Consider the following 25,468-nt stretch of genomic DNA (forward strand, 5'->3'; position numbering starts at 1 on the left):
GTTTAGCAGACAAAGCCCCGCTCGGCAGCGCGCACTGCGAGCAGCCCTGTCCCTGTGCTGGGCAGGCCGGGCCCGGGGCAGCCCCGCTCCCGCCCGGCCTCGGCTGAGGGCGGCCCATGGGCGCCGCTCCGCCCGCGGCACCTGCCCTTCCCTCGCAGGTGAGTGCGCCTCCGGAGAGCGCTCGGAGAGGAGGTCCCGGGAGAAGGAGCGCTCTACTTATCGGCAGAGGAGCTCTCCTGCCGCGGAGCTGCCCCCGGCTCGCCCAGCCCAGCCCGGTTCCCCCTGCCCGGCTCGGCGCGGGGCGGGCTGAGGGAGGCAGGGGGCGAGGAGGAGCTCCCGCGCTTTTGGAGACGCACCTGTGGGGAGCGGAGCCGGGGCGGGAAATCTCTTATGTAAGGGATGGAGGGGAGCGGGTGAGGGGGGCGAGGCGGGGGTCGGCTCTGCGGCGGGGCTGATACGGGGAGGGAGAGCCCCACAGAGGGGCTGGGAGGGAGGAAGAGAGAGAGTGAGAGAGAAAGGGAGAAGTCGCCGGCCCCTCAGCGGGTCTGCCGGAGGGGACAGGCGGGCGGGCAGCCCCGTCTCTGGCACGCAGCTCCCCGCGGCCGCCTCAGAGGACGGGCTGGGCTCTCGGCGCTGGCACCGCGCTCGCCCGCCCGCCACGGCGCATCTCCCTTCCCCGGCGGCTGCATGCCGCGGCGGGTCCCTCCAGCCTCCCGCGCCCTGCCCCGGCAGCCCGGCCCCGGGCGGGGCTCGGCGGGCGCCGCGGGTGTCTGAGGGAGTTGTGCGAGAGAGCGCGGCGGGCTCGGCGGGGAGCGGGAGGTGAGTGCCCCCGGCCGGCCCCGGGCTGCGCGGGGCGGCTCCTCGCTCGCCCTCTCTCCTCCTCCCGCCCCTGCAGCGCCCTCGCCTCAGCCCTCCCGCTCGGCGGCCCCTCCACGCCCCTCTCGCTAGCCCGGCGCGGTGCCCCGCACGCCGCCGCCACCTCCACCCCTCGGTCCTCCTCCTCTTCCTCCTCCTCCTCCTCCTCCTCCCGCGCTCCCCCTCACGCGCACTCCGCTCCACAAGTGCCGCGCGCTCGCTGCTCCGGCGGGAGCGGGGCCGGGCTGCGGACGCTGCGCGGGGGCTGCGCGCCCTGCCCTGCCCGGCCCGTCCGGGGCTGTCCGTGGTGCTGGAGCCGAGCGCGGGCTGAGCGGGCGCCCGGCCCCTGACGGAGCCCCTTTATGTTCAGCTCCTGGCGCAGCGCAGCATCCAGCAGCTCGAGCGGCGGCGGCAGCAGCATCGCTGAGCCGGGGCTGGGAGGCAGAATGGAAGGCTTTATTCGGCTGCTCTTCGGCTACTTGGTGGCGGACCTTCTCACGCTGGTGTGTCGGGCTCAGGAGAAAGCTGGCCAGCAGCTGGGGAGCTTTGTGGTGCTCTCGGGAGGAAACCACTCCAGCCTCGGGGAACAGATAGACCCCTCCGAGCCGCCTCCCACCCCAGACTTCTGCAGGGGCTACTTTGACGTGATGGGGCAGTGGGACCCCCCCTTTAACTGCAGCTCGGGGGAGTTCATCTTCTGCTGTGGCACTTGTGGCTTCAGGTTTTGCTGCAAGTTCAAGAAGACGAGGCTGGATCAAAGCACCTGCACAAACTATGAGACGCCGTTGTGGATGAACACTGGGAAGCCTCCTTCCCGCATAGACGACCCTCTGCATGACCCTACCCGGGATAAAACCAACCTTATTGTCTACATCATCTGTGGGGTTGTAGCAGTCATGGTGCTGGTGGGGATCTTCACCAAACTAGGGCTGGAGAAGGCACACAGACCCCAGCGGGAGCACATGTCCAGGTAAGGCTGAGTGCCAGGCAGCAGGGTCCCCTTCCCCCCTTACACCTCCTGCCCAGCCCCTGGAGAGGAGAGAGCAGCCCGTGTGTCCCTGCCAAACAAACAACTCCTGCCAGGCAGGCTGCATTCCCCTGCGAGGTGACCGAGAGACACCAACTTTGCTGAGCAGAGCTCCTGTGGTGCCCCCCAGCCCGGGTTATCACAGAACATGCATATTGAGGAAGACTAGGGATAATTGTGGAGTCTGCACAGACAGTAGTCCGTTTTTATCTGCAGTGCCCGACCCTCTCCCTAACAAGATCCAGCAAGTGTTCCCAGATATACTGTGCATAAATAGACAAACAAAAAAATTCTGAAACCAGCAACACTGAATTATAGAGAGCCTGATGCGTTCCCTCTTCCAACAGTTTCAAAGATTGGAAAATGTTTTTACTTCTCAACAGAAGGATGTAAACAAATGCCATCTCACCCTCCCTCTCCAGCTGCAAAATGATTTTGGCAGGACCTTCCCTACTCCTCCAGCCCTTGCAAGTGTGTGAGCTATTTGTAAAATTTCTAAGCTGTGAAAATGAGTCAGGGTGGAAGGGAAGAGGAAGACACAAAAAGAAAAAGCTATTGTAGAATTTTTAAACATTTTTTCAGTTGCTGTTGAGAGGTAAAAAATGGAATATGAAAGTCTTGCCTCATCCATATGTGTGTGTGTGTTTAACTCTGTCTCCACGGTGTAATGGCTGAGTTATATCAAAGAGAACCTCCCCCACCTAGAGTTAGGCATGCTGTGTACCATCTACTCCAGATCCTGGCTGCCTAGTGGTGGATAGGCAGGTGGGCAACTCGGGACAGAGCCCAGTGTCTTTAACAACATATTCCAAACCCAGATTGTCACAGCAGTTCAAAATCAAGGCATAACACATTTGTCAAGTTTGCAGCCTGTCTGATTCTGTATGCTAATCCCAGGCACATGAAAGTAAAGCAGATGGGGGAAAGGCATTAAAAAAGGCAAACAGATCCATTAAAGAGTCTAAATAGATCCCAGCATATTGGGCAACTTTAGCGATGAAATGCAATGAGAGGATACTTTCTACTGGATGTGCAGTGTGGCAGAAAACTTCTTTTGCCCTGACTAGTGGTGTAGCTCACAATCTTTAAGGCTTAGATGAAGAGTCGTCCTTTGAAAGACAGTCTCCAAGAGATAACTCAACACCTGGAGCCTCATTTTTTACTGAAGTTTCTGCATGACTTTTTGATTAACTGCTTATCCTGAAATGAGTAGAGAAAGTCACAGAAATACTCCTGAAAATGCATCACCAGTCCATGAGCTATTATTTGCTATTTGTAAACTGGCTGATAGGGACATGCTTTACTACTGAGGAAAAAAGCACGTTGCAGAAATCTTAGTCAACCGCGTGTGTCAGTGCTACTTCTGCAAACGTGGTGTTTGGTGAGGAAGGTGTGATAATCCTTTAGACATTTTGAATATAAATTGAGAAAAATAAATGGGTCCCGGTTTTTATTTTTAAATTTTATTCTGCAGAGTTTGTTTGCAAAAAGCTCTCCCTAGCTTCAGTCTCTCTCTACAGTGTCTTTGTGCAGGCAAAAAAAAGAGGGCTCGTAACAGTCACAAACCCAGAACAGAGTGAAGTTATAGCCATCCCTGCAACTAATGGCTTAAATAGGTCCTGCCTCTGCGAGTAGGAACATTTTCTATCTAGAGTACAGGTGTGAAGTATTCCGGAAGGATATTCTGTCTCAATTTATGGAAGTAGAATTATGCGGGATTGGAAAATCATTCTGATCTCCTTCAGTCATGTGTGCATAAAGATTAGGTTTCTGAAGTGGGTTTTAGCAAAGGTCGTCTGTTACCTTGATTACTTAACAGCGTCTGTGATCTCGTACATGAAACTGTTCAAGGCAGGATTATATAGAAACTTGGAAAGTCATGATCACATGGAAAAACAGTCACCCACTCAGTACACATAATAGCTAGTCATGTTCTGAAAAAGATCTATAGCTTTTTTTTTTTTTTTAATATTCTCTCTTATTCCAATTGTGGGATGAATTTAACATTAATTTGAAAAGGAATTAGATTTGTAAATCCCTTTGGCTATCTATAAATATATTCATTGAGTGAAGAATTGAAGTAACCCTATAGTCCTCAAGTGAGAGTTTAACTAAAATATTCCATTCTAGCACATTGTACACTACTAATGGTCTGAAAAAAGGCTGCAATGCTTAAAAAAATAATTTATCTGTTCGGACAGATATTAACTATCAGTTTCTAGTACCAAAAATTGATATAGTATGTAGGCTGTGTTCATAGTCACCTTATAACATTACTACAATATCAGAAAAAACAAAATAAAAAAGAACATTTCCTATGGCTTTTATTTATACTGAACCTTATTAATAAGCAGAAGTTTAATGCATCAAGAGTGTTAGGTAGGCCAAAGCAAAAGTACTAAGTGTTACTCCATTTTGGCTGGCAGTAAGAAACACAGAGAAAATGATTTGTCATCTGTTTTCTTAGCTAAGATTATCTCCTTTCCCTTGCCTAATCAGAGGCTACATGAAACATTTGAATCCCCCTCATTTCTATGAACAAATTCACCTAGGAAAGGGATAGTACTGCTTATCAAAAAAGACAATGCATCATGGAAACTGATTTTTTAAATGGAAACTGATTTTTTAATAAAAATTAACAACTGAGTACAACTGATGTAAATGAAATATTTCCAGTTTTGATTTACTAAAAATATTTCAAAATATGAACAGAGAATTAGAACACGTGGGAATAAGAACCTTGACTTCTAAATAGGAAGCAAGACTGTGCCACACTTTTTAATTCCTTGCATTACTTCATCTTAGAGTCAGTAGATCTGCTGTTGAAGTAAGACACTGTGTAAGAGTGGTACAATGTTAATAAATAAAACTATTAACTGAGCATAGTTTCCATACAGCTGCCTTTCATTAAATGTTGTTAACTACTATACCAAAACAAACCAAGAACACTCCTTAACTTCACTGAATTTTCCCGAAATATTTGACAATGAAAAAAGCATTGTGGAAATGTATTTAATTAGTGAAAAAAAAAATCATAGGAAAAAGTCTCTATTGCACAAGTCTCTTTAGAAAAAAGTCAAGACTTGTTCTTTGTTAGAGAGCTTGTTACTTCCTTTTGTTTTGAGGAAACAGGCCAGATATGGCACTGTTGACGTTTTTGTTGTGTTGGCATGAGCTGTAAATCTGGAAGGTGAACCTGGAGAGGGGAGTACAGAATTAACTCTGCATGGTGTATTTCATTTTAGACTTGCATGTTTTGTTTCTCCTCATTTTAAAATTTGTTCCTTGATGTTAAAAGGAGATGAGTATTCCCTTCAGCTACAGTGTCCAAGACTAAGCAGTAATAGTAGTATCCAGAGTAGCTCTTCCTTTCCCCTCCCGTTTTTGAAGAGAATAAGGAAATCAGATGGTGTAGGAGGGAGCTATGGCAGAGGGAGGGAACGTGGCAGTGTTGTGCGTGAGAGGACACAGATTTGATCTGCCTGCTGAAGCAGACCAGGGGCTTTGTCAGGCATATGAGGGCAGCACGTTCTTGCTGCTTGAGACTACACCAATGGGCCTGCCAGGCTCCGTCAGTTCCAGTGGAGAACTCTCTCTCAAAAAGGAATAGAAAATGAAAAAGCTTCACCTCTGTTGAATGGAGGAGATTATTCTCTAAATACAAGTCCACCTTTGTCTTCTTCCTTAATCCTTTGGAGAATGTGCAAACAAACCAAGAACTGAAAGGACAATGTTTACAATCATGCTCTTATGCTGTAACTCCTGTTTTTTAAAACAGTGCTTCTGACAGTGTGTTAGCAGTCTTCCAAATATTGTGAACCATCTGAGCTCTTCTTTCTTCCTTCACAAGGAAGAAAGTGACCAGTGCTGAGCTCAAGAGCGAAGTCTTGTATTGATCATTTAAAAGACATGTAGTTGAAGCCAAAAATAGCCTGACTTCCCAGAATCCTGAATCCTATCTGTGAAATTATTTCCCTGGGTTTTGCCCCAGTTTTGGAGGCAAAATATGACAAGTGACCTTTCATGAAATAACCTGTGTTTCAGCTTCTTTCAGCTTGTACCCATAAGGGAAATGCCTGGTTCCATATGCTTTATCGCACCCCAAACCAGTATTACATATCCAAAAAGAAAACTCTTTTGGCCAGAGAAATGCTGAAGTTTTGTGATACTTGGATAGTTCTGGGCCATGAACTCCTATGTAGGTAACACTTCTCCACTTTTGTGATACTACAATCAATATCACTGCACAGGTCTTAATGACACTGCTCACTGATTATTAGAAGGTTATCTTGCACTTTCCATTTCCTTAAAAAATCATCCAGTATATCATAGGTGTAGGTAAAGGCCCTCTGTGTAAGTTTAACTTTTCAGTGGGACTGACAACAACAATTTCTTCAGATGATGAACAAAACCTCTATGACTGTATTTAGGTGATACAAATGTATGAAGGTATTTTAAAAGTCTTCTGGCCTATGTGGAATCTTTCAAAGCAAACATCTGTTCAAGGATTTTGTCATGTGCTGGGGAACAAGCCTCCCTTTATCATTTCATTATATGGGCAAATCCCTAAAAGAACAAAATGCAGGTACAGCATTTCCTTTGTACTTCAGTGATACTGAAGCTGCTGCACATTTTTAACTCTCTCTGACATTAGTGGAGAATAAGGACATGCTCTCAGTTATATGAGCTATTCTGCCATGAGAAGATTGTACAACTTTGGCTAACACAGTATAGATGCTCTGTTACTAAAAATAGAACTTGATGGGGAATAGTTCATCTTTTCTTAATATAGAAGAAGAAATTGGACAGGCAAGTCCTTGAAAACCATTTGAAAAAAGCCACCCTGAACTGGTAGAAAACTTAGTATTTTCATGGAAAGGCAGTAGTTCATCTGCCATCATAGAGGGTGTTATTTAAAGTCTTCAGCAAACAATATTTACCATCAGATTAAGAGCAGTGAGGAAAGGATTTCTGAAAACACACTCTCACAAAGTTGGGAGATATTTAGATCTTACAGTTTTACCTCCCACACTGGAGTTAAGGACTTTCATTTACTTTTTTCCCTTCCCAGAAATGTGTCCAGCTGCCTCTGGAATTAGAATTAATATTGCTGTCAATAAATTCCTCTGTATAGAGATGTATTTGCATAAATCGACTAGATATTAATGGTTTTGGTCTCCACAGTTTTCTATTGTTTTTGCAATATAATGCTTTCCTTTTGCATAATTTCTACATGTCTTTGTGAGATCTCTTCTGTTGAATTTTTATTATTCTGCTATGTAGGCCAGCTCTGCTATTTCTGCTGTATAAGCACTGCTTCAAATGGGAGCATTACTCTGATACCATTAATCATGTGGTTACTGTCTTCTGACCTTTTCCAGGATCAACAGAGTATTCTCTAACATGTTGATCACAATTGTAACTAATATTTTAATAACATAATGTTAGCTATAAACACAAGAAAATACCAGTATTGTTCAGCTGTGTACCCAAGCAATCTGAAAGCAAGATCCAGCTCAGGATTTCTCTCTGTAACTTAAATGAAACTACCTACTTTTTAATATTTAAAAGTATAGTGCTGCTTGATTGAGAAATCATAATGTCACAGAAGTACAGTGGAGGGGATAGATGGCACTTGCCATGGCTTTCACCAAGGAATGTGCTTCTTCTATTTATTTATTTATTTATTACTTTATAAGCTAGTATTTCTTGGTGCAGTATCTGGGACACTATACAATTTTGCAGAAAATAAATCTAAACTGGGCATAGTGCCCAGAAAACGTGTTCACACCCTTAAAAAATTGCTCAAGAGGTCTAAAAATTAAAAACAATAAAACAAAAAAGGAGGTAAATAATGGTCCATGATGCATTGACCTGGATAGAAAACATTTGCACTGAACTCTGAAGACTCTGGTAACACATACTACAGCTTTCCTTTGCCTAAGGCAACAGCTTCTGCAGGTGGGCCAATTATTTCCTAGTGTACAGTAGTTCAGCAGGTGGTTCTGGCACATAGCTAAGGGCTAATCCTGCTCTTATGGAACTCTGGAAAAATAGCACAGACTCACAGACACAGATATTGACATGCTGGGAGTTTCAGAGCTTAAAACTTGGTCAGAAACTCTGGCTCCACAGGGCTGATCCAGGTGTGTCTGTTTGTCTGGGTGCCTGAGGATGGCCACACCCTCAGCAGGACCTCTGGCAGTGGAGCTGGTCCTTGCACAGTGACCAGAGCAGGATGAGTCTGTCAGATTCCTGCAGCTCTGCAGGGCAAGCACAGCCAGCACGGGCTGGGCCTGGCCTGCCTGAGGAACCTTTTGCTTACTCCCTCTTTGCTGGCACAAAGCTTTCATCCTGGTTCCCAACTGCCTTCAAAGGAGCAGGGAGTGTTCCTGGGCAAGCTTTGCTCTATGTTAAAGACTAGGACACTCACAGAAGTTAGTAAAAGACTTTTTTGATCTCCCCATATGGATGAGAAACCCTTAAATTCCACGCTTGCTGCATTTCTGATTGGAAGTTACATGACTTTTCAACTTGAGTGACATTTTTGAATAAAAATGAAGATTACTGTGTTGTGTGTTCTAATTGCACATGCATGTGTGAGAATTTCCTTTGAAATTAGTAACCTGGGTTTGAATATAAGCAGTTTGTGAAAGGTGTAGCCATAGGCTAGGTGCTGAGGTGCTCAGTTTAACCAAGATGGCAATAATGTTACTGAGCACATGCAGTGGCAGAACTCAGCAAGGCTCAAGGAGTTTAAATTATGTTCCTCCTAAGCCAAGATACCTAAAGAACTTTAATGTGTTGCTGTGTTTTACTTCTAGCACAGTAAGACAACCTAAAAAGAGCCTTAGGTGTGAAGTCTCACAATGAATTTACTTCCCTGCATTTACTGTGGAGGGGGCTGGTTTCTCCAGCAGACATTATGATCGACTGCATCGCAAACTGAAATAGATCTTGGAACACATTGTTAATGTCTCACAGATTTTGCAGATTCATTCTGGTTTTGTTTGGTTTTCAGGGCTCTTGCTGACGTAATGCGACCTCAGGGTCCTTGTACAACAGATCATATGGAAAGAGATCTAAACATTGTAGTACATGTGCAGCATTATGAAAACATGGAGACGAGACCTCCTCCAAACAACTTACGTAAGTTGCATTTTAACTTTATCAATAGCTGGAATGCTGGCACTGAAAAGAGCATCATGAAATGAGCGTTGCTGAATGTCAAATGAGGATCAACAGTACATGGGTTCTTGAAAATTAGAAATATTCGTTTTCTTGGAATCAGAAAAATGTAGTTTCCTACTGCAGATTAGTGCAACAGTGAAATAAATTTCAAATAGAAAAATTAGTTATTATATTTAGTCGAAATCAGTTTTCTTGTTTGACTAATATTGGTTTTGTGTCTTTGTCTTCTACCTGTTGTTTTTGCTCAGCTCATCTGACTTTTCCTTATTCTATTTTGTTATACCAAAACACAAATTGTTGTCGTTACAGCTGAATTTAACAATATTTTTCATAGGGCAGTAGCAAAGGGGTCTCATTAGGCTGTTAGATCAGATCCAGTGGTATAATAATTAAATACTTCCTTGGATAGCATCAAGTTGTATGTGGTTTTCATTTCCTCAAGGGAAAGATGAGAAGATTATTGTTTTAACTTTTACATAATATTTTTATTCTGTATCTGCTGTTACATGTTTATGTTATTGAAGGCAAGAAAAAAGTGAACCTTGGAGCTTCAGAGGAGGTCTGGTGACATTTCCAGTGGTTCCAAAGTCCTAGACAACTTATTTCCCAGTCTCTGTTAGAGCACAGTAGAGATCTTTTTCATGCTCAGATGCATGTTCTTCTTGTGATAAACAGTGCTACTGCAAATTTAATTTGGATACTTGTTTATGTAAATCATATTGAACTATATCTTAAAAACATATATATATATACATGCTTAAATTATGTATATATTTACAAAATCAAGTTCAATATCTTTATAAAATAAAAAGGTATCATTCAGGAAAGTTTAGATTGTTAGGCAGTGGGTGACTTTATTCTGTGCAGTAGATCAGTGTAGATGTGCATTTTACTACAAATATACTTTTACTGCATTGGTATTTGCATTTTGAAACATTTAAAGTGTGTGCACTCATCTTTTCCCTAACTCTAGAAAGAAAGGAGTTTTGTTTGGACTGCATTGTAGAGTTATTGATGCTTTTTTTGGTGGAAGGGTGTAAAGACAATGGGAGAAAGGGCAGCTCCCTGTGCTGGTGCCTGCTTTGTGGGGGAGGCTGGTGGTCATTCCTTATGTGCATCCTTACAGAGTGATGGGAGAGAATTAAAGCTGTGCCCTCGGGTAAAGGTGCCACGTACAGGGAGATGTGACACCTCATCGTGTGACACCTCATCTGTCTGCCCTGCTCTCCAGCCAAGAGCTTCCACCTGGGGCTCTGCAGATGTGCAGGGCTCAGAGGGAGGCACACACCCTACCTGTGTGAAAACACCACTTCTGGAGGGGAACCTCGGCTGCTCCCTCAGTCAGAGGTGCTCTAACAGCCTGCAGCTTGACTTCTGAAGGGTTAATGAGGATGGGGATGTGCACTGCATCTCTTTGCTCTGTGTATCAGCTTCTTACTGATGTCTGATCCTTCCCATGACCATGTGTGCAGGAATGGTACCAAATAGTAATGAAGTTTGGGTCCATTATTTTCTCTCACATGTGAAGTGTTTATTCAGAATCCCAGATAATGAAGGAGCCAGAAAGTAAAGAGGTTCTTGCTGCATTGATTTTATCCAGATTTTTGTAATGATCACACCGAGATATTTTGCTTAAAACTCTCAGTATATTCTACAATATACAACATATCACAGCAAGCCTTTAAACTCATTGTTTCTCAGATTTGAATCCAGATTTAAGCCTTGCTTCTAGGACCTTTTGCATATAAATGCAACTCAGAGCCACATAGGTACTACTCCATCAAGGAAGAAAAAAAAATACACATTTAATGGGATGTTGATTTATGCTGATCCCAGACATCTATACCACCTCTGTCTCAGAATATGGCCCTCTGGCACAGAGGGAAGAATTATATGTAAAGCAGCTCTTGTACCACTGCAATTTACAACACAGAAACACTAGTGGTGCTTTGGAGCTTTCCTGATCTTTTGGGTCATGTAGAGGGGCAGTCCCAACAATGCTTCTTATGCATCTCAGGCATTCCTGCTACAGAGGGAAACCCCAGAAGCCAGCAGCTCTGATGGTAATTGTTTCAGTTTTTAATCAACTTTATGCATTAAGTCAATGATTTTAGATAGTTAAGTGCAAAGCTTCAAGTGGTGAAATTACTCAAGGCATTTTATAACCAATGTTGCATACGTTTACTTCATAGCAAGTGGATTGTTGTTCTGTATTTGTTGCCACTTTATTCTCATAAACTCATGTAAAACATGACTAAGTGACCTACTAGAATTAGCCACAACATCACAAGTGATTGAAATCTGTTGCAAATGTGCATTTATGGCACAGGAAGAAATCTTTTTATAAAGACAAAACTATTAAGACAAATTTTCCAAACTCAGTATCTTAGTAAATCAGAATTTTACTGGGAAGTTCTGAAACACTACAAGAGTGGATATTACAGAAAAGAGTGGATATTATAGAAACTTTGGCAGTGAAGCATTACCTACTCCCGTGGCTGGAAAAATGTCAGGCTTTTTCAGGGTACTTTAAAATAACCAAATAAACCAAACTGAACCACAGCTTTCATAGAAATCTGTTCCAGATGTTTACTTATATGGAGAAAATGAAATTGTGTAGAATTATTGGATCATAAACTTTAATACTAATTTTTAAAGTTTTTTAAGTTACCACTTTCTATCTATTTGCCATCTCATAATGAGACTTAAATACTTGAGGCTGATGTACTTCTCACATTGATCCATAAATATGAAGAGGGCAGAAGGAATTTCTTAGTCATTACATATCCCTTCCATACTGTGTCTTTCAGACAAGCTGTTGAAAGCAAAACATTATTAAAAATGTTCTAATTTGAATGTTCATTTGCTCTTTCTGCCCTGTTGAAAACATTTTGCTGATGTTGCCAAGACGTCCTGAAAGTGTTTTGTGAAGGGAAGCTCTTTTGTCAAAATGACAAACTTCACATGATCCCTGACACTGAAAATGAGTGTGTTTCTGTTTCTGGACTGTTTGTTACCAGAGGACAAGGATTCTCTCTGATGCCTGCAGCTATTTGCCAGAACTCACAGGCCAGTAGAAGGCCAGACACTCTTTTCAGAGTCTTGCAGTTTACTCAGTTTCTTGTCCCTTCTTTTTTGATATTCAGAAAAGGACATTTTGGAGGTTCCCAGAAAACACAGTTTGTCCTTTGCACATGTGAATCCAAATAGCCTAGATGATTTTTTATTAAAAGCTATTTTGTCCTTAGAGGTTGTTGTCATAATTTTCTACTGTGCTTTCCTTAGGATTGCTTTTCTATTATTCCCCTTCATTCATACACATCAGAATGTAGTGGTGCCTTGTAAACAAGCAGCAGATACCTATCAAAATGTAGCATTCAAGTCTTCTAACATGAGATGTTAAATAAAAGAAAGTAAAAAATTATGTTAAAAACATCAAAACAAAAGCAAAACTTTCTGCAGAGTTTGAGTTTTGTTAATCTCTGACTTTAAGGTAGCTTAAGAAAGCAGCAGCATTCAAGGTATTATTTTCTCTTCTTATTTTGTTTTTTTTTTCTGTTTTTCTTCTTATTGTGTTAGAAGCAAGGGATTTATTTAACTTGTTGGGATTGTAACTCTGATGGAGTGGGAGTTGGGAGGCTTCAGAGCTACATCCTCATTTCTGAAACGTGATTACTGCTATTATTTCTGATTCATGATCTATGATAGCAGAGGGAAAAAATACTTCAGTTGGTGCAATTCACAGTCACTTTTCCTAATGATCAGTAAAAGCTCTGTTACTCTTTCCCAAGAACCAGCCTTGCACTAGTAAATTTAAACGATTTGTGCAGGCTCCCAAGGTAAAGGTGATTTTAAAAGGAAGCCAATTATAGATTAAGGAGCTTTTTAAGATGAAAAATGCTTTTAGTTAGTTTGATATGTATGAATTATTTCTTTATTCTGAATTTAACTTTTAAAAAGTGGATTTTTAACACATGAGGCAAAGAAGGAAATGTTGCAATGTTTCAAATGGCCAATTTTAATACTGGCTAAAGATTTGCAGAACATGTGATTTAAATGACCTTTTAAAAAATATATTCAGAGTGGTGTTTGCTGCTGCATTTGATTGTCAGTTGTCCTGGATACTGACTAACAACAGATGCTAATGCTGAAAACAAAGCTATACCATCTCTATAACTGGAGCCTTATGATAAGTTAACTTTTGTTTTTTCTTTATTTCTGTGTTGAGACAGTGGGCATTTAAATAGGAGGGTAATTTTTGAAGTCCTTGTACATTGGAATAAAAATTCTGTATTGTATATCCCTGTTCCTGTCCCCATTTCTGCTCACAGAAGCTCAGCCTGTGTTTTCCAGTGACAGGAACTGTCACTAGTTTGACACTGTGAAAATAGAATTTGCAAGAATATTTTTCAGTCTTTCATCACTAGTGAATAAGCTTTTTTTTGTTGTTGTTGTCTTTGGCAAGCGAATGATTTTTGTGTTTAACCTACATAACATGTTTAAGCCAGATGGTTCATTGTCTTGCATTGCCTAAACAATTCCTACTGTTGGTCATTGCAAATAAGCAGGGAGACTTACTAAGAAACTTCAGCAAGAAGTGCTGGTGTTCAAAATGTAAAGCTCATGGAACATATCAAACGTGAGAACTAATTTGCTTACACAGTAACTGTTGGACAATTAATTGCATGATAGTGAAGAAGTGGTTGTTGAGGATGTGCAGCGTTACTGTAACATTGTGCTGCTGGTGGCAGGGGCCTTGCAGCTCCACCAAACCCCTTGTTGGGACAGAGGACTGAGCACATAACATTGTTTGGCTTCTTTGGTGTCTGGGTTGTTTGATTACAGTGAAATGCTTTTTTAGGCCTGGCTTTGTGCATGGGTCTAGCCCAAAGGAATTCCACTGTTTTCTTCATAAACTTCAATTGGTTGTTAAGCTGCTCACTTAGAAGGAAAAGAGACTGAAGTTGAGCTGTGGAGACAGGGCCATGTTCTGTGAGTAGAAAGATGGACAACACCAATAAGTTTTCAGGCAAGAAAAAGACAGTTTGAGCAGATTGACAGAAGAGGTGGATAAGTATTGCTGATGGAGAGCTCCAAGACAGTGAAGAAAGGGAGAGAATAAACTGGAGGATGTCCTTAGTGCACAGGAGTCTACAGTGTGACAGGGGAGACTGCAGTCAGCAATGCTGGGAACCTGCTTACATTTAAAGCCTTATTCTCTGCTGCTGGTGTAAAAAACTCATTTTGTTGGGGTTTCTGTGATCTATACTGGAAACAACACTAAAATAATCTGATAGTTTACATTAAATTCCTGAGCTAAACACAAATTTAGCTTTCAGGTAACCCTGGGAGAGAGCTGCTTATGGCATTCTTATTGTAATAGACAGCTAAGAGGACAAAGTCCACATTTAAATGATATATTTTACAAACTAATCATCCAAGTAAAAGCCCACACTACTATCATCAGCCATGTCAAAAGAAACATTGTATATTTAAATATAAGTTCTGTTTGAGTTTAGAAGCTGCAAGCTGCTTTGTCACACCTATCTTGAGAATTTTTTAAACCTTTAAATTAATTTCTCCTTACTGACTTAAACTGAAATCTTGCTACAAGTATATCTTCAAAGCAGTAGCAAAATTAGTGATAGAATTTTTGTTAATATAACTACAGCTATAGCAATGCATTCCAGATATCCAGAGTTTCCATGCTGGAAACCAAATTCCCCATATAAATATAGAGCCTGAAAATCCATTCCTCTTGCAACTCAGTCACTGAAAGACAGTCATGTTTAATCAGTTTTGAATGTGTGTTTAGCCTCACAATCATTAATATAAAACGTTTCTAATTTACATTCAAATTTTAATTCAGATGCATGATGCTGATTTATGAGAAGATGCTCTGAAACTTCTTGAAACACCAATGAATATTTTCAAGGAAGTTAATTACAACCTGAGAATGAGAGATTCTGGGGTTGTTTAGGAAAGACAGAAAGTAAAACAAATGAAATATCTCATTTGTCACTGACTGTTGGTAGTTTTCATCATTTAAAATTTAAAAGAAACAGGATGATTTTGAAAATGTTACTATATATCATATGCAATATCTATTTATTTATAAATACACCAATCTTCACAAAGTATACTATGTCAGAACTCTGGCATTGCTCCTAACAAACAGTTAATTCCATGCCTTTGGAATCATCCTGTTTGCCTAATCTGGCAAATGAAAAAAGTGGATAGCAAAATCAATAGTAAATATAAAATTTTGCATGAAAAGGACCGAGGAATTTGGTTTGTAATAAAATCAAACTGTGAATTAACATCATTCCATATTTTCATTAGGACCCTTTTTTGTTATAAAATATTTCTTTTTAGATTTTATTGGAAATTCTATGAGACTGTTATGTGCAATTTTAGGTTTGTGTTGCATTGGGTAGGTCTTCATAAGCTCTGTTGCATATAAGGATTTCCATTAGAACTGAACAGTGAAGCTTTTGCTCTTTCTTCATTTATTGTACAATAAGAACAATGAGATTGGATTACTGCCTTGCATCCTATCATTTACTCCTATTCAGCTTTTAATTCAGAGAAATCATTTGACATATCTTAATAAACATATTCATCAATGTAAAATGTATTTGGGAGAAATAGTCAGTCACTGACATTATCCTTTATTGCAAGAATTAACATTATGGCAATAAAAATATTAAGGAAATATTTTTGCATTCTATACTGCAGTTAAAAGGCAGAATGATTATTTAATAAAATAAAAGTATTGATGTGACAAAAGAGAGCATTGCTGTACTAGACTATTATATAGCAGCTTTGAGTCACACACCAGCAGACTTCAATAACACATCTGAAGGATGAGACTCATTTTGCTGTCATTGGGGTGCAGAGTTGTAGTTTGAAATGTTGCCTGATGGTGCAGGGATGTATTTACCATCTACAAAATGAAAAGTTCAATATCTTTGGAAAACAATGATGTGTTTCCCTTGTTACTTCGCTTTTGCTTTGCAATCCAAATTTTACTTAACGAATTTGATTAATGAGGTGCTATTCCTATTCTATACTACTGAATTTAATATATAAAATTGTATTTTATATCTTAAATTTATACATTAAATCTTTGGCACACCAAATAACAGTATTTTCATTGCTGAGTAACTTCCAGGGCCAAATATTCCCACTACTAACCACAGCTGTCAGCAATATCAATGATCAGTGCTTCGTGCCTGTTGTAATCTTTCATGTCACTGGGATTCTTGATGTCAAAAACTAGTACAGAAAACTAGTAGGAATCATGTTTTGAAAAAAAACCCACGAGCGATCAACACAGCTTTTTTATGTGTGTAGTCTGCCAGATTTATCCTCATCAAAATGAAGAAGAATAGAGACTGATACACTTTATTTTTTAATAAGATAAGAGTCACCTCGCTGAAAGGCAAACAAAAACTGTCTTTTGCTTTCATTGTTGGTTTGCTCTCACACAAACTATGCTTGCATTTTTATGCCAAAACAATATTGTTCTTAACTGTTGACTTAGAGATTAATCATCTCTCTAAATCCTTGAACTCCCACCCTCATATTTTGTCTCAAAAGTCATAGATTTGTAACAAAAATTACAAAAATGTAAGTTCACAAATAGAAAAGTTCTGTCTGCATATGCAGGTGCAAGAATTAAACTGGTAAAGTCATAGCTATAAAGATAAATTTTTTTATCATTTTGGCTGTGCAAAACTTTGATACTATGTTTTAGATGTTCAAATGCTCTCATCAGAAATGTAACATTCTGTAAAATCAATTCCCTCCTAATTTTTCAATCAGTCATCACAACTTTCCCAAACAGAATCAGTGTGATGGTTACACAATAAAGAAGAAGAGGTTGGCTGCATACATTAAAAAGCTTATGAATACAAATCCCAATATTATGATGCAATTGTGAGATGCTACTCAGGGAGAGACTTGGAAGACCAACTTCAATCTACAGTTTCAATCATAAATGATTTTCAGTACTTTGTTCTATCTTCTCTGCTTTACATTATAAGTCTTCTTGAAATGTACATATTGGCTCTGATTCCACTTTTATTATCACAAGATAAAGTCAAGAAGGGAACTGAGTGTGTTGAATATTTATGAGCTAACTTTTTTTGTTGATTTTTATAATAGAAAAAATTGTTGGAAAAAAATGTCTGGAGCCATGCTACAAAACTGCATTGGTAATCATTCCCAGATGATTACAATGTGGATTTGAATTTAATCCTGAACTTCTGGTTATCACATCTAAATAGCTCTTAAGATTCCTTCAGCTGCATAATTTTGGTTTCAGCTCATACATTTAAGCAACATGTCTGTTCACCCAAACTTAAGGCTATAACTACACTAACTTCTGAATTTGTAATGAATTTGCAACATAATCCAAAATAATCCAATTTCCATTTACCATTCACTCCTTGTCACTTAGAGGAAACGCACATTTGGTAAATAGCTGTCTATACACAGCCATGAGCATACACAAAAGAGAATGTACATAACAAAGTTTGGACATTATTTGAGTTAGCACTTGTTGAGCCAGAAATGTCCACAATAAACTCAAAAGCAGAGCAGTTTTTACTCTGAAAAGTTTGTTTTCATTGTGTTAGTTCACCCTTTATACTCCACAGCAGCACCCAAGAGAAGAAAACCCCAGCCTTTGCCATGTAGACTCTTGTGCTTCCAAGGACTAATCTCATCACTTTTGAACTGCTCTATTATTTTCTCTCACCACATTCTTTACCCATAGTGAGCCCTGTGCTTCCTATTGCTGTCCTTTCTGCTGGCTGTAAGGAGTGATGATACTGGATTGTTTCAGGAAGCGTGCAGTCTGTTCTGGCCAACACAGCACAGAATGCCACAACACAGCACAGCCAGTGCCCGCCAGCGTTTCATTTATCACCAGGGAACTGCAAACCACTGATTCCAGCCCTGGAGTACAGAATGGTTGTGGGTGTGACTCTGATGTGGGGGTAGAAGCAGTCTCTGAGCCTTGCAACAAAACCAGGGTTTTGGCAGTGCTTAGAGTAATGGCCAGTTTATGCCAATTAGATTAAATTCTGATTGGTCAAAAGTCCTAGTAAAGCTCTCATCCTCTTTAAAGGCTCAAGGATTTTACCCAGGGGCACTACAATTCACTTAGGACCTCATATATACTTTATTGAGGGGAATTGTGGTTTTGTTGTTAATCTGGAGTAAGGAGAGAGATAAAGGGATATGCAGGAAGTTTATCTTACAGCTTTGCAAAAAAAGAAAAAAAAAAGACACAGCTTAAACAGTTCAGTGTTGGAAAAGGAAAAATGTTCACTGCCAAGAGCAATACCAGTTAGTTAGGGAAAGTGCAGTGAAAATTACCAAATAATTTACCAAATTGGACCCAGCTTAGAAGAGTTTTGAGAAGCCAGGAGGCTAGAAGGCGTTTTCCACTAGATGTGCTTTCCATTTTTGTTCTGATTTTAGGGAAATTTGGGCATCTGCAAATGAGGAAAAAGTCCATGCCCTTGTCACACAGGGGCAAGGGAACTCCTCGTGCTCCCCTTTCATGCTCGTGCCCTTTGGCAGCACAGCTGCTGTAGCTGAACAACTGTTGTCAGCCCCAGTGGGCAGAACAGGCCCCTGGAGAGTTTGTGCTGATAGTGAATCCACAACCACTGAACCCTGGCACAAAATACAACCACAGGTGGCTGCTTTCCCTTATGTAAATGGCAGGAAAATTTTCTGGAATGTTGTGTGAGTAGGGCACTGAGAACTGTGGATTTGTTTCACAGAGGCCCCTCCAAGTGTTGAGTGAACACATTTGCAACGGGGTGTTGGCCAAGAACAGCCTGACTGGTTCTGCTGCTCGGGCATGGGGGGTTTGGCCATGGGAAACAATGTGCTCCTACCTTCAGAAGCAAATTAATAGATGAATTCCTACGTTAAAAAGAATGAGATGGGATTTTATAAAAAGCTTCCAAAAAAGAAATGTGTTTTTTTCCCCTCTACCTCATCAAATGACTAACTCTAGTTTAAAGAATATAATTTGCATTTATAACAACGGTTTAAACTATTTCTCATTTTTTCAAAGATCTAAGGTTGGAAAATTGCATCTCTCCTATAGTAATCCAGATTCTTGTTAAATTTTCAAGTTAATTTCTGAACAGCCATTGATTTTATGAGGAAACATTCTTATCATTTGTTAAAATCAAACCTGGCCATCACTTTGGTTAGAACAATTTAAAGTTTCTAGTCATAGCTCTGTAATGAAATTGCCATTAAATGCTTTACTTAGTTAAGTGAACTCCTATAAGGATTTTTAAGGCAAAATTATTTACATTAAAAATTAATAACCTCTTTCCCACAATTTTAACACTTATTTTCTCTTGGATTCTTGTTTTCCTTCCTTGCTAAAGGGTCTCCACTTAAAAAAAAGAAGTCTGTGAAAAAGAATAATTTCTCTCATAAACAATTAACCCCAGAAAAGATCTTCAAGAACCCATAGAAAATCAGAAGGGATAAGATATTTGCAGGGGTTTTCTTCCTAAATGTTTAACGAGAATCAAAGTCTCTTTAAGACCTATAATGGCAAAATTCATTTATAAAGCCATCTCTTTACTATGTTTCTGGGATTCATCTTGTGTCTACAGGTTTTTGTATCAAAGTCAGTAAACTCAAATTTTACCTTAACCATGCAAAAGTGTTGTGATGATGGAGAGACCAAGCACTAAGTCTGGATAAAAATGTTTGTAGCAAAACCAGTAACAAATACCAGAAACTTCTGAATCTTTAAGAATATTAAAAGTAAAATTGTTTATGCTTCTTTGAAAATATCCAAATTTTAGCACATATAGAGGATAAGCATATAAAATACAATTTATACTATTAAGCTGTCTCTTTCTACAATTTGTTCATTATATTAATAATTTTATGCACTAATCTAATAATTAGCTGACTAATTTTTTTCTGACTGTGATCCTATGCCTCTCACAACAAGGTCTAAATAACTTTATGCAAATATATTAGGTTTATTTCCTCTCAGACTAAGAAATTTACAGTAAAGAACAGCAGAGTTGCAGGGTTCCTTTCAAACACATACAAATGACACACTTTATAATGTGATGATCTAGTATTGTCATATCTAGCATTTTAGAGCCATTAACATTCCTTGTGAAAATCTGCTTTGAAATATTTATTTGCAAGCTGCACTTTATTTCTTAGGTGGCACCTTTTCCATCATTTCTACAAACACAGGGAGATAGATGGAGATGTTGCTGGAACCAGAGACACAGAACTAGAGCTATGCTGCAAAGTGTGAATCACCTATCTGCCCTATGCATAAGGAAAGATTTTCAGATTTTATAAACGTCAAAATCACCCAAACGTTTTTAGAAAGGAAGACAAGTGGTCCATGAAAATCTGGTCTCTGTAACTTAGTGCTTTACTCTGCTGAAATTGTCCACTGGAATAACACTGAAGTTTCCCTTTCCTCTGCACCACCTCTCATGTCTGTTCATCAGGAGGAGGGAGGATTGTGCCTCTCCCCTCAGCCCCTCTGCATCCCAATAACCCACATGCAGTACCTCATGTTCCTCTTGTGTTCCTTGATTTTTTTTTGGCCAAAGAATAATCTCTGATCTTTTCAGAGTTGCCCATCCTGGGTTACATATCCTGACTGATCAACAAGCAGAACAAGCCAAGCAAACAACTATAAAGAGGCTGTGGTTCAGCCTTTTGTCTCCATCCAGCCATTTGTTTTCCGAGCAGCTGTAGAAACATCTCATCCTTGAGATCTCAATAACACCAAAAAGGGCAAAGGAGTTAAAAGCTACTAGAGGGAGTAACAGACAGCTAGACAAAATAAAAATTACATTACTCTTGTTCTCTTTTAAGAACAACAAACCTTGAGTTATTTAGTGAGTGCAAAAAAAATGCTACAGGGCATTGTTAGCACAAAGTTTGGATCCATAAATCACATAAGTATTGAGATGCTGCTCTGAGAGTCTGTAATCAACAAACATTGAGATCTAGTCATCAAAGTCTGGGAATGCCAGGAAAACAAGAAAAGAAGGATAGAATAATCTATGGTACATCCTTTTCCGTGTGGATCAAAGAACTTACTTCTCAGGACCATGTCTGCCTGCTTTGTAGTGTCTAAATTAATTGTCCAGGAAAGTCTGGAATAAGTCAGGATATGTTAGAAGGTCAGATCATGGAGGAAAATCCAAGCTCAAAACTTGGCAGATGGTTTATTAGCTGCTAATTATTGTTATTTCTAATTTACATGATATTAAGTGTGTGCTAGAAGCTTCCAAGTGGAAAATACTTGCAATAGTTAATGAAGTTCAAAAGCTGCATTAATCCTCCTTTATGGCTTGTGACACTCTTGGGAAGGAAGGTACTGCACAGTTTCAAGGATGCAAAGGTGTAAAGCAACCTGAGGCTAACTAGCAAATTACAAAGGCCAAAATCCTAAGTGCATATTTCCCTATGAGAAGTCTCTGTATGTGGAAATGATTAACTTCCCTCATATACCTGTAGCTTATTTAGAGTTTGAGATCAATGTACCCTGCAAGTTGGTAACTTTAAGAAAACTCTTCTCATATAGATCCTGACAAGTCTTGTCAGCTTGGAAGGAATTAACAGAAGAGGAATAATTTAATCTAAATTATCACCCCAGTAAATTGAAGTTAGAACATATGCATGTCATAGTTCAACATCACATGCATGACTGAATCCTGGCAGTCAGGATGTCATGATCAATATTCCATCATCTGAAGAATCCTTTTCAACTATTCTCATAGTAACTTTCAGCCATGGATTTCCCTAGACTTGACCTGTGTGAGATAACTGTGAGCAGCACTCAGACTGCTTGCTCTGTCCCGTGGATTTGCCATCAGTGAAATCTCCTGTCATTCTCACCAGCTATCCCCTGATTAAGATGTGGAGAGCTTTTTTACATCATGCACAGGACTAAAAATCATACATCATTCTTATGTTGAAACAGTTCCAGACACCCCCTCCATATAAGAAATGATGAGGCCTCACAGCTGGAGCTGTGGCCATTTAAGCAAACCTGAGCTTTTTTGCCTGCCTGCAAGCTGAATACCTCTGAGCATCAGATTATCTTTGTGCTTCATATTGTAGAACAGTGTTGCAGAAGCCAGAGCAGAGCTGGCTGTGGTCCAGCATTACAGCATTATCATATTTATGTTCAGATACCAACAACTGGCTTGCATAGATTGCTGCTGCCACTGCTGTCTGAAGTGGTGTGCACTGCTATCACCAGCAGTCAGAGCAAACCAGGGTTGGCAAACTGCAGGATCCAATATCAGCAAGCCTGGCAGATCCAATTCACGAATGAGGATCAGCATAGCCTTAACATAAAGGAATGCCAGATGAAAAGGTAAATTGCTCAGAGCGGATGTATTGAACACACAAGATGAGAGAAGCTGTCAAAGGAAGATGACAATGAAGAGCCTCGTTTCACAAAGGAGATGTCAGAAGGCACACAGAGAGAGTCAGTTTTATTTAAGATGTTCCAGGGGTTGTTTTTTAAAATAAGATTCAAAATTTCAGAGCTAGGTAGTGTGGTACACCTGGAGCAGCCTGCATAGGCACTGAACTTTCAGAACACAGAGCCGAATCTGCAGAACACTCATTATCCATATGGGTAAAATTACCTGGATTGGATTTTGACCCTGTATCAACTTAATTCGTTCAGTAGAGATTAGGATGATAGCTATATTACATTTTTCTTTTTAAGCCACAATATCAGAAAATGAGTAAGCAAAAATAAGCCTGAAAACCAGTGTCATCATATATTCAATGTACTAATGACTGAGCCAGCAGGCCAGGCAGTCTCATTCCCTGCACCCCACAGAGTATCATGGATGAGGCCATTGTTTCAGCACTCTCTCTCCCAGTCTCTTTCTTGCTCATCAAAGCTTTTCTTGCCTTCATGTTTGTGATTCTGCCTTCCTGTGCCTGGCAGTTGTAATGAAGATATGCCACTTTGGTGACAAGGCAAGTATTCTAGAGAAATCCTGGCAGAGGAGATGAAATGAAATAGTTAATACCTGACATTGGGTTCTGGAAGTTATCACCTATATATGAATTTATGCAATGCTCTGTAATTTACAGAAAAACCATACTTGTTTAGAGGTCACTCTTAATTTAAAAAATCAATGAAAACACTTATAAATGCATGGAAGAAAACAACTTCCTGTTAAAATGTCATTGCAGCATAAGGATCCATAAAGGTGATATGAGAAAAGAAAGCATATGTTTGTCTCAGCTTCAACACCAACTCTAGCTGAAAAAGTGTTACGAATTTTTAAAAGCTCGAAGTTGTGCTACTTGGCTTAGAATAACAAATATGGAGCTTTTAAACAAATAATTGTGTATCCTTACATATTTTAATGTTCTTATCACTTCCGATACCTGCTAGTCTTTATGTGTTCTGCAATGGAATACGACATTCCACTTCAAATTTCTGAATTTAGGCACTTGCACACAAAAGTGTGTTTAAGCTGCCACAGTTTACATAGCAACATTCATTGATCTATATCCCCACATGTGCTGTGCAATATGTAACATGCATAGCGCGTTATATGCTCAGTGCAGCACTGACATTGCAGGATTTTTCCTCAGCTATGGAAGCAATCCTTGTCTTGCTATCAACTTCCCTTAAAGTGTTAGTGGGGAAAGAACCTTTTTATGAATATATAAACAAAAGGTGCCTTCTGAGAGATAATTTTTCTGTTATATTCTGCAGCTACAATCACAAGAGGCCCTGGATGAACTCATTGCACGTTTTGAAGCAAACAAATTATTTTAGCAGCAGCAGCAGCAGCCTGATCTTTTCACCCATTATTTACAATGCTTTATAATTATGGTAACTATTAACTCTACAGGCACAGAGAAGTCAAGAAATTTGTATCTTCTGATTTTAGGATTTAGTGCAATATAATGTGAAGGTTACTATAGCATTCTCATCCTGTTACAAAACCTGGGACAGTCAGGTATTGTCTTTCCTTGCCTTTGACAGTCTTTGACTTCCATTCACTGTATCTTAAAAAAATACGCTTGATGTGCAGCAGTGTAATTTGTATCAGCATAATACTATGATAATTTCAGAACTATAATACAATTAACACTATCATTGTTTAGAAAGTTAAGAAATTCTCATCTCATAATCCAAGGATGCTTGTAACAATCTGTTGTATCACTCACATTAACATCATCACCTACCCTGGAGACACTGAAATGTAATTTAAAACAGAAACAACAGAGTATTGGGGATAAGGAAATGCTGAGCAAAACCTTAAGGATTTCTAGAGGTCACAAAGATCCTGGCAGTCTGCCACGATCGTGGCTGCTGACTAGAGAACACATTCCAGTTACCTTGCAACTCCAGGTTAACACAGTTATTAAAATAAAAACTCTGAAAAAATTAGGAGTTGGTAAAATCAGGAGCTCATTTTAGGGTGAGAATGGAAGAACCTTAAGTTTTCCAATATCCATAAAGCTTCAAATATGAGTATTACAGTATTTTAAAAATGTAAAATGAATTCCAAGGCTAATTTATTAATTTTTATGCAATTCACTGAAGAAATCAGCTTAGTTGGCATTGGTGGGTCAAAAATCAGGTGTAAAATCTGACTGTATGAAAAAACTCCTACTGCTGAAATTGATGTAGGCATTGACAATGGATGTAGGCATTAACAATGGATGTAGGCACTGCCTTGCTCCTGTAGGGGAAAAAAAAAGCCTTAGGAGACTGGATGATAAATAGAGCATGGTGCTTGTGGATCCCCAGTTTAAACACAGTCATAGTGAGTGTAACAGTGGCCAGTTTGTAAGTCTGCAGCCTAAACTGTGTCACTAGATTTCCAATCCTTTGAGCATTAAATAATCTGGAAAGAAATGAGTTTCCCAGTTTCTTAATAGTGTCAGTAACCTGTTCTCTTAAGCAGACAGACTTGCTAAAACAGGGGTGACAGTATTTATTAGCAAATGTTTAATTTATTAATACACTCTGTCTTACTGAAGAAAATAGGGGTTTTTTTTTAAACAGAAGAATGTTATTTTTACTGATGGACTGCATTTCAGGTGGAGTTGTTACTTGAGGGAAGTGGCTCTGGTAGGCTGACAGAGTCCCTGGGCTCTTGGGGAAAGTGGAGTCCCGGTGCTTTCTCTTCTCCTCGTGGTAACAATGGGCTTTAGGCTCAGGCAATCGAGGTGCTAATTTCCCTTGCTGGGGGGAGAAAAAAGGGAAAAGTGAATTAGTAGAGCTGTGATGCACAGCAGTGTGTTCACACTGGGCAGCCTCCATCTCTGACCACCTCCTAATGGCATGGACTGGGTGGGTTCATAGATTTAAAG

The 25,468-nt window shown here is 40.0% G+C and overlaps 1 protein-coding gene across 1 annotated transcript in view; it reads left to right on the forward strand.

Moving 5' to 3' along the window:
• The first annotated feature begins 1,185 nt into the window (after nt 1–1,185).
• Nucleotides 1,186–25,468, forward strand: part of SHISA9 (shisa family member 9) — a 175,847-nt gene continuing 151,564 nt past the window's right edge. Inside the window, exons 1-2 of the mRNA XM_083872929.1 lie at nt 1,186–1,825; nt 8,904–9,031. Coding sequence (XP_083729055.1) covers nt 1,218–1,825; nt 8,904–9,031 — 736 coding nt within the window. The 5' untranslated portion in view covers nt 1,186–1,217. The remainder of the gene's footprint in view (nt 1,826–8,903; nt 9,032–25,468) is intronic.

This window comes from Zosterops lateralis (assembly GCF_965231275.1).
Source record: "Zosterops lateralis genome assembly, chromosome: 15".
NCBI lineage: Eukaryota > Metazoa > Chordata > Aves > Passeriformes > Zosteropidae > Zosterops > Zosterops lateralis.